Source organism: Triplophysa rosa, linkage group LG6 (genome assembly GCF_024868665.1).
Source record: "Triplophysa rosa linkage group LG6, Trosa_1v2, whole genome shotgun sequence".
Lineage (NCBI taxonomy): Eukaryota > Metazoa > Chordata > Actinopteri > Cypriniformes > Nemacheilidae > Triplophysa > Triplophysa rosa.
Genome location: NC_079895.1, coordinates 19053511 through 19069606, shown reverse-complemented (window position 1 = coordinate 19069606; position 16096 = coordinate 19053511). Strand labels below are relative to the sequence as shown.

The 16096-nt window shown below is 37.9% G+C and overlaps 1 protein-coding gene across 3 annotated transcripts in view; it reads left to right on the top strand.

Annotated features, from left to right (window-relative positions):
- Nucleotides 1-306: 306 nt before the first annotated feature.
- Nucleotides 307-16096, top strand: part of igf2bp2a (insulin-like growth factor 2 mRNA binding protein 2a) — a 111017-nt gene continuing 95227 nt past the window's right edge. For 2 of the 3 annotated variants that reach the window (XM_057336469.1, XM_057336468.1), the window contains exons 1-2: nucleotides 307-662; nucleotides 1802-1862. In XM_057336469.1, the coding sequence (XP_057192452.1) occupies nucleotides 488-662; nucleotides 1802-1862 (236 nt within the window). In that variant the 5' untranslated portion in view covers nucleotides 307-487. Of the gene's footprint in view, nucleotides 663-1062; nucleotides 1154-1801; nucleotides 1863-16096 lie in introns of those variants that run through there. The other variant, XM_057336470.1, reaches the window with a different exon arrangement.

The following is a 16096-nucleotide window of genomic DNA, read 5'->3' as shown; positions in this document are numbered from 1 at the left end:
CTGTAAATGACAAAATAAAGCATTTCAAATGCGGTATGATCTTCTATTCTACAATATATTTCCTTTGACTTTCACGTTTGTGGTTTTGAATGAAATACAATCTATGTGCTCATTGAGTCTCATCATAAGCGTCATCCAATGATTTATGCTGACAATTTGAATACTAGACATCAATTTAATGCTTTAAGTCCATAAACGCATCAAAAGTAATTTTCTGATATTTAGAGCACTTTTATTTAGAGGCGGCGCTTGTTGGCAACACAGTAACGTCGCAACGACACTTTTTTTCAATCCCAGTGAAAAGAGTTTGAGCAGGAACAGAGTTGTATGTAGCAGGGGGTCCGGCTGCATCTGGGGGGTGACTGCTGATTTTCAGCACATTTTTAATTATTATTTCTTTTTTATTTACTCCTTATTTTACCCGACTTGGATAAATACATCGCGCGCACGCCGATACATCTGGAAGTACAGATTTTTCGTATAGACCATGAACAAACTCTATGTAGGGAATCTGAGTCCTTCGGTGACCGTGGAGGACCTGAAGCAGCTCTTCGTCGAGAGGAAGCTTCCCGTGACCGATCAAGTCCTGCTGAAATCCGGCTATGCCTTCGTGGACTTCCCCGATCAGAACTGGGCGATTAAAGCCATCGAGACTCTATCTGGTAAGTGCGTTCTTCACAGGACGGAAGGTCAGGGTTATGTATAACGTTATATATATATTTACAGTACTACCACCACCTGACCCCTCGCATGCAATTCCCCTTTCTTAAACACTTTATCGGAAAAGAAAAAGTAACGAGCTCGCATCACTCGGGCGCTGTTCCATCACCAGTGTCCGAATTGTTGACGCGATCGGACCGATGTGCGAATTAACGCCCGCGAGCTCAATCACTATCGCGTTCGCTTCCTACGCGCGATACAAGTTGGATTTACGATAGATTTCTTCAAATGCACGCCAAATGTTTCGCCAAACCGGAGTGCTGAATATGAGCTATTTCTCAGCCTTCAGCCCATAGGAATGTATCGGATGGGTTTGATGTTGGGGCGGTAGGCATAATTATTTTTCAGTTATTTTTTGTCTTGATTTTATTGAAAAGAAGCGAGCGAACTGAGCGAGCAGAAGGCGTCACATGCATGTTCCTATGGTGTCCAGGTATGTTTTTACGAGGTGTCTTAAAGGTGGGTGATGGGGATCTAGAGGAAAGTGCTAATAAACAGGTAGCTGGGGGGGGGACGGAGGTGAGATGCCAATTTTTGTGCTGCGCCAGGCCACTCATACGCAACACAACCCAAGATGCACAACACGTCTGTGTTCTTGCAACGTGCGCTCGAGTCGTTGAACATGCTCGTGAACGGTAGCGCTTCAAACCTACTTAAAAAACGGAGAGACATTTAGAAAGTGTCTTTATCCTTTGACCTCTCATTCTGTTCTTCAAACTCTCCTCATTGCTCGTATGTGGTTTGTGGGAGTGGAAAGCATGGCTGCCCATTCTTCACCGTATCAGCTCATCAAGCATTTCGCATATCATCAAGAATAATAGCAAATAAGATAAAGATAATATCTTACATGTAGACGTAATAAAACTCGCTACATTGCCGATATCCGTTGATAAAGAAACTTGCGTGTATGAATATATCCCTCCCCGCTTGTATTTACGTTGCATGCCTAAGTTGCGTGGCGAGGTTATGCATTCATTTTTAAGTTTGTAAACCCCATACAACACCTAAATATATATAATGTACTTTGGCGTTATATGTACGTTTCGATTTTAACTCTAATTGTTTGGTTTCTTGATCTTAGGGAAAGTTGAACTGCATGGAAAAGTGATCGAGGTCGACTACTCTGTACCTAAAAAACAAAGGTAAACATTTGCTTTATTTATTAGGCTACTATTTGTGAGTTTAAGAAGGATACAATGAACTCAGAAGAAACACGGTAAAGCATCTGCATTTGGAAGTTGTGCTGCTGCAGTGTTGTGTGCTGCTGCAGTGTTGTGTTCTGAAAGTGTGACGTGCACTATTTGAAGTAAACAGATTCGGGGTATTTTAAGGTGGTTATTTAATGTTGTTAAATCATTAAATTATTCGTGTTACCCATTAAACGTCAAAGCCAAAAAGCTGTAGCCTATTTTTGTTTATTTTAACTACAATGCAATTTCATATCGTTCTTTATGTATCTTGTATTGTATTCTGGTCGGGGTTAATCAGATTGTGATTTATATTTTTTTGCGGACTATGTTGAGCAGTTGATTAGACTGAAGTAAAATACACTGTCTTACTGAGAAAAATACAAACAATACTGGCGAAAATAATTACCAAATGAAAAGAAAAAGGCCTATTCATATTTCCTAGGGAGTTTCCGTGCATATATAAGCAAACAAGGATTTTGCTATTATTTCCCAGTCATTAAATCTATAGAATATTGGGCGATGTTTTTCAGTGTTGCAAACCTGCTATAAATCCAGGCAGTGTATGCGGGTGTAAGAATTAGGGTTTTAACCCAAAACTGCGAAATAAACTTTTTGTCTCAAAAAGTTGTCGAAATATGAATTACAGTCCTCGTTCTTATGGTTCATTTTTACAAGAGCAAGATTGTGCATGACCTCATGGCGCGTGTTTAGGCCTTTCTGTGGGCCACGTGATTTCCCCTATAGGCCCTGCGTGCGTGTTCCACGGGAGGGCGGCATAGAAATGGCTAGAGAACAACCCACAACCGTGATATGTGAAAGTGCACAGATGTATAGCTCATATCAGACGACCGCCTCTTACACCGTATTCTCCCTAAAACGTACACGTCATCATAAGCGAGTAAAGCGTTTCAAAAATGAATCATAAACATTAAATCCTTTCTGCTGGTAAAGTTTTTTTTAAATCTTGTTATTAACGCCTCAGAGGGTCACTGGAAACTCAGGGGGTGTTTCATAAAGTGCGCAGTCAAGATGGACAGTCTTTGATATGGAAGAGTCGGCCATGCTGCTGCTACAGTCAACCTAACATGACTGAGAGCAGCATGCACGAGGAGATTGTTTGTAGGTCACTCTAGAACCTGTTAACGCTGTTCTAGAATGCTTCTAGAATCAGAGATGTAATCTGAAACGCAGAACGGCTCATGTTACACATACGCGATATTTAAACGTCTGTATTTCGTAATATAACCCTCACACACGAGTCGTGTGTGTGTGTATTTTATGTGCTAACTGTGTTGGTTCTCATGTAGGCTACATAGGCGCATTGTTAAAGATATATCGGTCTCTCATTGCCTTAACGTTTATGATGCGCTGCATTTGAGTCAGTACTACTGCCAGTATATAATATGTACGCAATAAAATGCATTAGGTGTATTAATGCGGGCTCTGCAATGGAATGCTTTGTCAGTATTTCAACGAATCCTATGCAAATCAGTCAAGGGGCCTGCTATGTCCTTATGATGTTTAGACTTGGATGCAGATAAGGCTGTAGATACATGCATTTTGGTTGAATGCCAGAGATTAACCATAATTAATATTTTTGACATTACTGTTCTTTATTATTGATTAATGAAGGTGTCATAGGCTGTTAGAGCAGTACACACATGCATACACTCAACGACCTGTGATAATATTAATGTACATTAATATGATGAGTCAGTCCAACAACCCTTGTATGCCGATTTTTTATATATACTGACCCACCTGTGTGCATATTTGTTTTTATGAATTTTAAAAGTTTAAATGAATTGTTTAATTGTTGTTTGTTTAGCACAGGAGTGTTTTCCAATGTAAGACTATTAAAAAGTATAATTTAAAATGAACCATTTAAAGATAAGTAAATAGTCTATTTAATGTAATAATATTATGTTAGAATAGACAAAGTGTACATTTTGATTTGATTGTTTTTTAAAGTATATTTAATATTCTTCTAAACTATGTTTACAATTGACAAAATAGCCTAAAACATAAATACATTTTATTAAGCTGAATTCAATTTGGTGTTTATGTTATCTATATGAAGTTTTGTAAACCTTTAATTTTTAATACAGCATTAAAATGGTAATGTCAAAATAAGCTAAATTATTTCATGTTAACAATGTACTGGAAAGTCAAACAGTGTTGAGTTTACTGAGGGAGTGTACTTTATCCCATAATTAACTATTTGTAAAAGTAAACAAAAATTGTTCATTTTTATCCCACTGAGCCCGAATGTTTTCTCTGGCCCATAACTGGAAAACAAGTCAGACCACGATTTCTATAAACTGCTTTTAAATGATTTTAAATCTCTTTTTGTGTACATTGTGCTACCTGAAATAAATTTAAGATAAACGATTTAATATATAATAAAGTAAGTCATCCGAATATTTTATATACATTTTTATTCAATAGTCAAATCTGATTATCAGAATATAAAATAGACATTATGTGAATGAGAATAATTAAAATACATTTGTTACAGTAAGTATTAACTGTGTTTAGAGCAGAAATGTCCCAGTTCTTATTTAATGCTTTTAATAGAAAATAGAAAAGTAATAATTTTAATAGAAATCTGCTGCAGTGGTTAAAAGGTTTTATATTTTACAATGTTTGAAATATGTTACTTTTGTATAGTTACATTTGCATCTTAAAATAAGCAGCACTTTGCTGAGCAATCTGCAGCCCTTTTAGCATCATCCTTTTTGTTTTTTGTGATGTTTGATTCTGGAGATTTATGTTAGAATTGCTGGTGTTTATTTGTAGGGAGTAAAGGGTGGAAGAATATGGAACAAATTGCATGACATGGTTTAGATAGCTTCATATGTACTTCATAACAATATAGTTTTGCTGTAAACTGTGCATTTAAAATTTTTAACAGTATTAATAATTCACTTATGGCAGTGGCTAAAAGACAGATTTCGGTTTATAATTTATTAAAAAATAATGGATTAGTCAAACAACTATATTTACATTTATCTGTTCACAGTTTAGATAGGGTTTAATTGCTTGATTTAAAGCTGTCTAATTACTTTAGGTGGCCTTCATTGTGTGATAGAAAACAGTAATTAGCCATACGTTTTTAGTTTAAACCCTGTAGTCACTGAAGTGGCTTTTTATGTGAATTGTTTAAAATATTTGTTCTTTTAATCAGCAAAGGAAATGTAAGACATATTTTCATATTTTTATTGGTTAATTATTGTTACTGTATTTATGAGTGATGGAAAGTGTGATATGTTAATTAACTGCTTTGTGAGAAATAATTTGTTTTGATATTTACAGGATGAAATGGTTGTTATGTACCCAAACCAAATAAAACCAAATATGATTTAAACAGTGAGATACATTTTAGAATGCATTTAAGTTATAGTGTGTTTTGAACCGCTATAAGATAAGATCATATAAAATTGGTTAAACTTCTATGAAAATATGTTTCATTTTCAGATGAATTTAGGTTATAAATTTAATAAATTGTTGTTATAGTTTTATAGTGATGTTCATTTGATGATTATTAGTTTCTACACCCACATTTCTTTACTTTGTAAGGGTAGCAAATATTTTTGTCCTGATGGGTTTAGTAACCATAATCTCATTAACCCTGTTCTTCATCTGTTCATTTATACATTGTACATTTGATGGCTATATCTGGATGGCTAAAAATGATTTTTCTCTATTGGCTCGTGAGTCAAATAGCTTGAGATACAGACTTGGAAGCAGAAAAAGTGGGTTACAAAGTTATTGAAATCTCAATTGAGGGCTAGTCACAAACCCCCCTGCGGGGCATTAGAATCTCAGAGATGAGATCTTTTCAGTAATACCCCTTTCCACCATTAAAGCTTGTCACTTTTGCCAAGTCTATTACCCTCCTGTCTGTTCACTTCCTGGAGTATTTGTGTAAAATGATTAAAGATCATTAAAATTAATCAGACTTCTAGTGGATTCTTATCAGTGTTTGATGTACGCTTGAGATTTCTGAAAATAGTATGTAACACTAACAGACATGATACTAAAAGTTGATAGCACAGTCATTGTTGCTTTGTGGTTTAAGGAATTAGTACTATTTGTTTTCATGAGCACATATCCAATGTGTTTGCTCTAAGGGAATGACAACTTTTGCATTATTCTCCTTCCACACATTCAATATGTGGTAGTGACAGTGCCCAAATAAAACATCAAGCGATTTCTTCTCTTTGAACTCGGTATTTGTCCAGCTTCAGCTTCTCAGTGTGTTAAAGGTTCAAAACAGACACTTTCACCATCCTTTCCTTACAATAGTGAGTAGTCTGTTTTTGTTACCTAGATCTATTAACCTTAAAAAGGATTCACAGACACGATATGTCAAAGGAAATGTTTCCTTCTATCTGTTACTATGATAAGTCAGAGGATTTAATAACACTTGAATGCTTTGCTACAGATAAAAATAAAATAACATCAGTAAACCTTTTTTTTCGGAAAGTTATGCTTGTTACTGTACTTTCATTCAATTTTTAACGCACGCTATAATCTTGCCGCCCGCTGTTTTGCTCTCTTACTGTAACGCGTAATTCCTCATTTGTTAATCCTTTTATCGATATAAAGGGTGTGCAGAGGGAAGAAAGGGATTATAACATAAAGAATGTGAGAATGATTGTCGCAGAAGCTCTTTGGTGTAATCTCCGGTTAAGAAGCGGATCTCCTCACTGGCTCTTATCAAATGTTTGTTTGTTGTGTGTTGTGGGCAAATGATAATGTTTCTCTCTTTATTGCTTGGGTATTAAGCAGCAGTTTAGTTTTATATCATCAATGAACCTTGTAAGCAGGTGTAATGTTTGAGTTCATGCTTGTTTAGTGGAATGGATTTTAAAATAATTGTTACTGAAACACTGCCCTTTGAGTATATAAATGGATGATAGTGGTTTATAGCTGTGAAGAGGGCTTTATTGTCACTTCTGTACACCTTAGCAGACCGTCATCTTAAACTGCACATATGGCAACAGGAAGCACAGAACAGGAATTGGACTGTAATCTCAGAGTGTACAGCCTCTGTTCCTGTACGTACACTAATCAGATTTAATCCGTGTCTGTCTGTCTGCAGCGCTAAGATTTCAGTCTGGGGTGTTTTTGTGAAAAGGCTTAAATAGTATGGACTCTGTGTTTGAAAGAGTGTTAAACAAATCTGCAATCAGATATTCTCTGGTTTAAGTGTGTTTGAATTGAGCTTTAAATATGAGAGCTGTTCTTATCCCTTTATTTACTCCCAGATAAAGTGGGCAAAAGCAGAAATCATAGTGACAAAAATTAGCCACAATGTTGCAAAAATTCTATGGATGTGTTTTAGAGTTTATACTACTGAATCTACTATAGTACTGAAATCTAAATGAACATTTTTTTATATTAAATGGTAGGGGTGTAACGATACACTTGGCTCACGATTCGGTACATATCTCGATCTTAATTAGAATTAAGATATGTGTCAATTTTGACAGCAAATTTTGATTTAGTTTTAGTCATACACTGAAAAAAAATTACGCTGAAGTTACTTAAAAATATAGTACATCATTTTTGCGACAAATTTTTTAAGCCAGTTCTACATGAAATTTTAAGCAGCATTACCTTAAATTCTTTAGTAGGCATTGCTTACATTTTTGAGTAATCCTAACCCTATTCCCAGCAAGGGATTTTGCTTAATTTTTTCGGTTGGTGTGACTCACAATTTTAAGTTGTTTTTACTAACACATTTTTGTTATTTCTACCAAAAAAGTCTAGTTTACCCTCATGATCAAATGTAAGCTCATTTAGATGAATAATTTTATGTTCTTAACACCTAAAATACAGAAACAATGGACAGCTGTGAAATGTTAAAAGCTTTATTTTTTCACTGAATAATTTAAACATGAAACATACAGCAGTTCAGAAATGTAAATTTCATTGTACAACAAAAACAAATAAATGATACTAAACAACAGGCATTCTGACAACATTATAACAACAGTAACCATCAACATGGCTAAGGCTAGTGGTTTTTAATATTTCTGGTGTTGTATGCATGAGTGTGTATGTGCATTTGATAACCGTGTAGAGTTATGTTATTTATATAAAGTTTGTGTGTGGTCTTGTATGCTTGCATGTTACGTGTGGTGTTGAGCTGAATATGGAGATCTGGAGTATCTGGAGATCCCCCCTCTGGTGATTACAGTGTGCTCTGCAAGGTTGAATAACTTCACCATTATTGTCCTGAAAAAAAACAATATGATATTAATGTATAATATAAATTTAGAATAGTATAAAATATATACATATACATACTGATAATTAAAAGAATGTAAAGAATCGATATGAACTGTTATGTTACTGTTCTTACCTAGTTCTGTATAAGTTCCTCACTATGAAAATTAGGTCTCCCAATATTTTTTAACATTCATTCAGGAAGTGGCTTTACTAAAATATAAAACAAATAAATTAAAGTCACATAATGGAACTTTACCAGAACTTCACAACATTGCCATAGTGTAATGTCACACTAACAAAGTTGATTGTACTTAACACTACTGTGTTTTGTTCACTTCCACTGCTCAGTATAAAAATATGCGTTTATGACACACACAAACAATTATATAAGTACTACAATAAAAGAAAAATTAATCACTAGCCTTAGCCGACACAATTCTCCTCTATCGTGTCTGCAAAGTGACAGTGTGCCGTTTTAAGGAGGTTTCTAACCAACACGATGCAAAGAGATTTGAGCCCACTGTTCCAGCCTCCGCCTCGCACTTCTAGCTCACTGTAAACGGTCACACCCTGTCCCCACCTCAAGATGCCACATGACAAAAGATAACAGAAACCATTAACAACAAGGCGTTTGTCGCGATGCATCGCAACGCTCGCACGTGGTATAGATAAATAGACGAGACAGATGAAATGTTTGAAATAAAGCAATGACGGCTTCGCGCTCTTTTTAACTCACTTAAAAACGTTGTCTGTTAATGTGGCGCGTTGTGTCAAATTGAAACTAAAAGGCTCAAGGAGCTGGACGGCGAATATAACTATCAACGTGTTTTCAATGCCTTCATAAAAGTAGGCAATCGTGATTGTTTACCATAAATCTCATTTAAGCAACGTAAATAAACTTTCTTCTCACAAAAGTTGAAGTGCGCTGTGCACGCACGTTTCTGTACATTTGATATCTAGGAGCTTATTTAAAACACCAAGAAACGTGCACCACCACAATTAAACTTATTTCAAATGAAAACACTAAGAAACATGTATCTTCACACTATTGGTGGGATTTATTTTATGAAACATTTTAGTATTAAACAAGTTAAGTTTACTCACCTTTATCGTCTGAGGAGATGATTTTCAGAAAATGGCCGCTGCTGTGTCACATGATCTAACCGAATCTTAAAATGTTTAGTCAAATTGACTAATAACCAGATTCATGCGACTTTACTAAAAATTACTTGCTGTGTTTACTCATTATTTTAAGCAAACTGCAATCTCAATAAATTTAGTAACATTTATAGCAAGAAATTAATTAATGTGCAAAATTTATTTTTTTGAGGAAAATCAGCCTATTTAATTGAGCCATATTTACTAGGGCCACGAATCATTTTTTACAGTGTAGTCTTTTGACTAAAATGCAATTTAGTTTTAGTCATCCCAATTTATCATAGTTGTAGTCTATTTTTAGTCGACGAAATCTACATTATATTAGTCTACTAAAATCTATCTGGATTAACTCATTTAATTGGTGTAATTAAATGTTCCATACAACGATTTAAGTGTTTCAGAATAATTTACTTTACCTTGGAATTAAATTAAACCTGGTCATTACCTTTATTTTCCAGAAAAGTTGAGTAACTACTGGATATGTATTGTAACACAGAGAATATTAGACCATGAACGACATGTAGCAGTTCATTCAGTCTCATTTTGACTCAATTGACACGTTCGTTCAGTGAAGGGTATATTCATTCAGGACATTCAACCAATGAAACGCTCTGACAGAGCTCACGCTCAAGCACTATTGGCTCGTGTCTCTTGGAAGCTGCTATGTCTTTGCTTGAGACAGCAATGAATGAGAAAAATCTTTCAAAAAGACATATTACATAAACTGTATTACATTTCTTCAATCATGCAGATAACTACTTGTTTTTTAGCATGTCATTCGATCTCTTAATATACAGTACGACTCACTTCATCGCTTCTCTGATCGGAACAGCGCTGTTTTTTTTGGCTTACTTTATGTTGCATATTACGTTATGCAGCAGCTCACGTTAGCGGATAAATTAACATTGGCATTTAAAAACGTTTGTGCTGCCTTTGTAATGAGTTTCGGGGTGACTCGACTGCAGTCACGCTTCAAGTTTGCTGTGTTTTAACGGCGATTGTGAAGGAAAATATGACGCTTTGTAAACCACTTGGAGACACAAATTGTGTCTTGTGCTTCCCCTTCTCACAGAGACTTCTCTCTCTACCGCATATGTGAGATAAGCACACGTGACGCACTGGCGCAGAGTAGGTAGCGTCTTGACCGCTGAACGAATAGAATTAAACATATCGTAAAATATCCCCACCGATGCGCATCGTAACATTTTTGCATCGCGAAATATCGTAATACGAAGTATCGTTACACCCCTATTAAATGAACTTCTCATTCTTAATAAGGTAGTAAAAGACGATGACATCAACCCATAAGAAATGTTCTTAATTGTTGTTGTTTTAATTATAATCAAAATTGCAAGATAGTTTGATGCAGTGGCTCCTTATAGCATTTACAGCAGTATCATTTTAAAGCTTTCATTTTATAAGCCTCTCTAAATCAAAGGAACATTCATCGTTCTAAAATAAAAATTTAATAGAGAAGTCTTTTGTTTTTGCTTGGATTGAAATAAGTAGCTAATAGTTATTTATTGATACAATTGTATTGTATTATTCACGACTTAGTTTTTAATAAAACAATTCTTTAAATGTTTTTTTTACATTGTAGTTTTTAATAAAAAAAAAACAGTTTATATATATATACTGTATATATATATATATATATATATATATTAGGGCTGTCAACGTTAACGCGTTAACGCATGCGATTAATTTTTTCAAATTAACGCGTGAGAAAATATTTATCGCAATTAACGGAGCATCCGTTTGTTTTGACATCCTTTGTCTAGCGTTACATTATGTAATCACGCTCTTATTCGTGTACAGGCTTTTAAACCACTTAAGCGCGATTTGAAGCAGTTGCTTTGACGCGTTCAATGGAGATAGACAGCTTCTAAACTGTGGGACGCGGCAAAACGCAACGCGAGGTCCAGTCTGGTGTAAACAGTCACGGGATGAAGGCTGCGTCGGTGAATCTCTGTCAGACAGCGCATCCGTGTTAAGTTCTCTTTCGTGCTTGAATGGATAAAACCACACAAGATTATGTCAGAAAGCCCGTTTTGTCTAGCATTTTCTTAAGCACAGACTTCAAAGTGTAAAATAAAATCTTAAATGAATGCAAAGAGTTGTGAAAATGGGAGTGCGGTGACGGTCAGATATGCGAACTGAGACAGCTCTTAAAGGGGCCACGTTCTTAAACGTGCTGCTGTGACTCCTGTCACTAATGTTAATCAAAGAACAAAATAAAAGAAGAAATCAATGTGATTTTGTAGCTTTAATGAGAATTCTTCTGCATTTAATTTATAATTTAGCATTAATAAAGACTGTAAAGTGTCCTTCAATTCCTGTATGTTTCTTACATGAGCTCTCAATTATACTGTTGAATGGCTATAATTAATGTTAAAATAATCAATTTAATAGAGACATCAGTTACAGTACTAATATCAAAATGCTAGCTTTCATAAAATGATGCTGTTAAAGAAATATGTTGTTTCTACATCAATTTGAAGATTAAATGTGAAATTATTAAAATGTAAAAGTATATTTTAAAATATAATAGTTATGTGCGATTAATCGTGATTAATCACATAAAAAATGTGTGATTAATCCGATTAATTTTTTTAATCGATTGACAGCACTAATATATATACAGTATATATATATATATATATATATATATATAAATTGTAAAATGTATATTCCGATATATATCTATTAACCAAAATCATTTCGAATTTGTGATCCTGCCTGTGAAAATCAGGATAATGTTTTAAAAGAGCATAAATGCTCAAAATAGATAATGAGCATCAAAGTTTGATTTCAGCGATTAATTTCACTGATTTAAATGTATGACATAATCTTACTCAGTCAGTATTAAAGATATCAAGGTTATATTTTCACAGAATGTTCTTTACATTCAGATGATTTTATGCAGAAAACAGTAAATCACAAAAAAACTGTTTTTTGCAGTCAAATATTCCTCAATACTGAATTGCATGGAATACATTTTTGCAAATGTTGCCACCTCTAGTTTCTGTTTTGGAAGCATGTTTGCGGTAGGGCAGACGTGTGGGAATCCCACCCTTTAGAAAGAGATATCTCTGCTGAGCGTGTTGCTGCTGGGCAGTCACACCACCAGCGCTCGCGCATGCAACAGTGCCACTGCTCTGGGGTCTGTCGATCTCTTGGGTGGCAGAATTTGGGGCGAAACGGGCAGCTGAGAATCCAGCAGGTGCCGCGTCTTTCACTCCGGCCCCGATTGGCTAACTTTGTGACTGAACACGATAAGTGTATGTGTGTTGGAACAGTTGTGAGCCCCCAGCACTGAGATGGTGTCAGGCTTGGATGGTACCACCTGTCCTGTTAAACCTCTCCTTTTACTTTGAAAGAGTAACATGGAGATTACGGGCAGTTGCGCATGATCCAGGTTATCTTGTCCTTGTAAGCAGCTGTCACAGGAAATATATTTGATATAGAGGTAGCTGTAAATATTTCATCGCAGCTGCATTGAGGGAACTTGCTGCCTCGTTTTACAGCATCGAGGAGAGCGTGCGCTTTAAAGGGTGCTCTTTTCTTACCCAGCAGTGTTTGCAAATATGATCAGTCCTCCAACTGTTCCTACAGAACAGAGACTATACCCAACATTGATTCCTGTGGCGTAATCCTATGGTTGCTACGGCAACCGAATAGGAGGCTTTTTGTTTTCTTGTGAGGTCAAATACGGATGAAAAGGACACTGTGTTGTATGTTGCATTCTTTAAAGGTGGATGGACTTCTATTTTCGCGTATGACTGCCCAGAGGAAAATTTTATTGCTTGGTGGTTGCTCCTTCTTAGCTCAGGAGACTCAAAGGAGTGCTCAGTTATGGTTTATTTAAGTGTCAGCGTTGTCTCAGACGTCTCTCCTAAAGTAAATTAAAATACAAGTGAGACAGTGTTTTCGTACAGTAACAGTATAGAAGTCATGTGGATTAAATGGCTAAAATAATTTGATGATGTCTTTGCTCTGCCTCTGATGTTGAAATCTCTGACTTTTGATTTCATATTTTGTTATGCTGGTAAATCTAAGTATCGGAAACACATTTCTCAGAAATTGCATTTTTTAGGAGAAATGAGAAAAGTCTTAGGTTTCCATTTGCTCTTCATTTGATCATATCTATCTAGAAAAAATATTACAGAGAGGAGACAGTGTTTTGCAATTCTTATTTCATACTGATGAAGCTATAATTAATAAATACTGCAAGTCAGAAATGTTGTGACTTTCATATTGTCATAAATTGAATTTTATGACCACAACATTTACATTGCATCCTTTAAATTCTTACTAATAAATAACAGCTCACTGTTCATCCATCAGATCCACCTGCATCTCTACATTTGGCATTTGAAGCACAATGTCTCTGGTGTTAGTGGGGTCTCATTCTACGCAACTGTGGAACATTTTTATTCATGCATCCCACTCATGCACCGGCCATTTACATTTTGCCTCTCCATATGTATGATCGGAAGGGCATCAACAACACGTCCTCAGAAAACCCTGAGCGAGTCAGCACCCACCCGCTCTCTGGACACTCTGACTATTGTTTTGTATGGTTTAATTGGGTATGAATGAAGAGGCAGGGCTGTATGTGTGAACCAGAGAGATGGACTGATACAAGCCGTGCACAGGCCTTGAGAACTTTGCTAATGAGCTTTGATTAAATATGATTAATGCGAGGCTATGTGAGGTGTTTGCTCTATTCGATGTATCTTTGATGATCTTGGTTGTTCAAATAGATGTTAGTGAGCTTTTTTAATTGTAGAGGTGTATTTAAAGAGCACGTCAATTAAAATTTTTCTGTATAGAAAAATACAACTGGAACAGTTTGTGCCTCTTAGCATTTTAGCTAATTAGCATTTTTTTGTCTCCTGAGCTGTAAATGTCGTGTGACTCACTCTTGAGCTGCAGAAAAAAAAAATCATAATCATTATGATTGGCTGATGGGACAACAAATAATTGCATAGTCCCAAGCCCTTTATTTACTATAGCTACTACAAAATAATGAATATTTTGTCACGGTCCTGCATTCTTGGTTCTGTATTTCTAGTCATGTGGCAGGATCAGGACTGAGCCCTTAGGTTCTATGTGAGAAAGCCATGAGATGTTTATGTTTTTACCTCTCATGTGTTTTCTCGTGTCTCGTCATTTGGCCCCGCTCCTCTCGTTTCCTTGTTACCTTTCCCTGAGTGTTTGATTACCCACACCTGCCCTGTGTCGTTATCCCTTGTTTGTGTTCCCTTTATATACCCTCATGTTTCATTGTCCTGTGCTCGTGTATTACGTATGTATCCCTGTACCATGTCTCTTGGATGTACTATGTTACGTTGTGTATGTTCTGTTTACCTCGTCGAGTGTTCCTTGTTCCTTGTTCCTAGCCGTGCCCGTGTTCCGTGAGTGTTGTGTTTTACCCTTGTCGTGTGTTTGATTTAAGACGTTTGGTCGTGTCCTTTAGTTTAGTTTTTACTTTTCTTGTTTTAGTTTTGTCCCCCTCGTGGGAAGTCTTTTATTTCAAGTTTGTTTTCCGGTCCTGTTTTCGTGTCACCCCCTCGTGGGTATTTTGTTTGTTCTTTATTTATTAAAGTCTTGTCTGTAAACCCCTTCACTGCCTGCCTGCATCTGGGTTCTTCTCCACGCACCTTCTTGACAGAATACACGAGCCAATACTGAGCCCAGCAGGCAGCTCTGTGGATATGGGGAGCCGGGCTAGGGAGACCCACCGCCTCCTTTCCCTCCGCCAGGGAGACATGAACATCTGGGTGTTCGCCAATCAGTTCTTGGCAGTAGCAGAGCGAGGCTGCTTTGGGGAGGAGGAACTCAAGGTAATGTTCAATGGTTGCCTCACGGAACCTCTCTCCCGGTCAGAGATGCGGATGCTGAGACCCCTGGGCTTCTCGGAACTCGTTTGTTATGCTAACATTCGGGATCCGCCTGGGACCTCAGCATGTCTTGCCTCTCCGATCACCCTGGAGACGATTCCGGAGGAACAGGGACTTAACATTGGTACCATTACCTTGGGTCCCTCCGAACCACCTGCCTCGGTGCATTCTGCTGCACTCCTCCGCGACACCCGTGGCCGGCGGAGACGAAGGGAGTCGTGGGACTCTCCGTCCGACTCCTCCGGTGCGGAGTATCCCTGGCTCTCCTCCACTTCCCAGCAACCGGCCGCACGTACTGTGGGCCGATCCAAGAGGAAGAAGCCTAGGAGGGGGAAGCCGAGCACGTTCCAGCCGGCAATCCAGCCGGCATCCAGTCCGGTGCAACCGGCATCCAGTCCGGTGCAGCCGGCGTCCAGTCCGGTGATGCAGCCGGCGTCCAGTCCAGTGATGCAGCCGGCGTCCAGTCCGGTGATGCAGCCGGCGTCCAGTCCGGTGATGCAGCCGGCGTCCAGTCCGGTGATCCAGCCGGCGTCCAGTCTTGTGTCCAGCCCTGTGTCCAGTCCGGTGCAGCCGGTATCCAGTCTGGTGCAGCCGGAATCCAGTCCGGTGCAGCCGGCGTCCAGTCCGGTGATCCAGCCGGCGTCCAGTCCGGTGATCCAGCCGGCGTCCAGCCCGGTGATCCAGCAGGCGTCCAGCCCGGTGATCCAGCCGGCATCCAGCCCGGTGATCCAGCCGGCCTTCCAGCTGGCGTCAAGCCCGGTCCAGCTGGCCTTCCAGCCGGCGTCAAGCCCGGTCCAGCCGGCCTTCCAGCCGGCTTCAAGCCCGGTCCAGCCGGCCTTCGAGCCGGCGTCAAGCCCAGTCCAGCCGGCCTTCCAGCCGGCG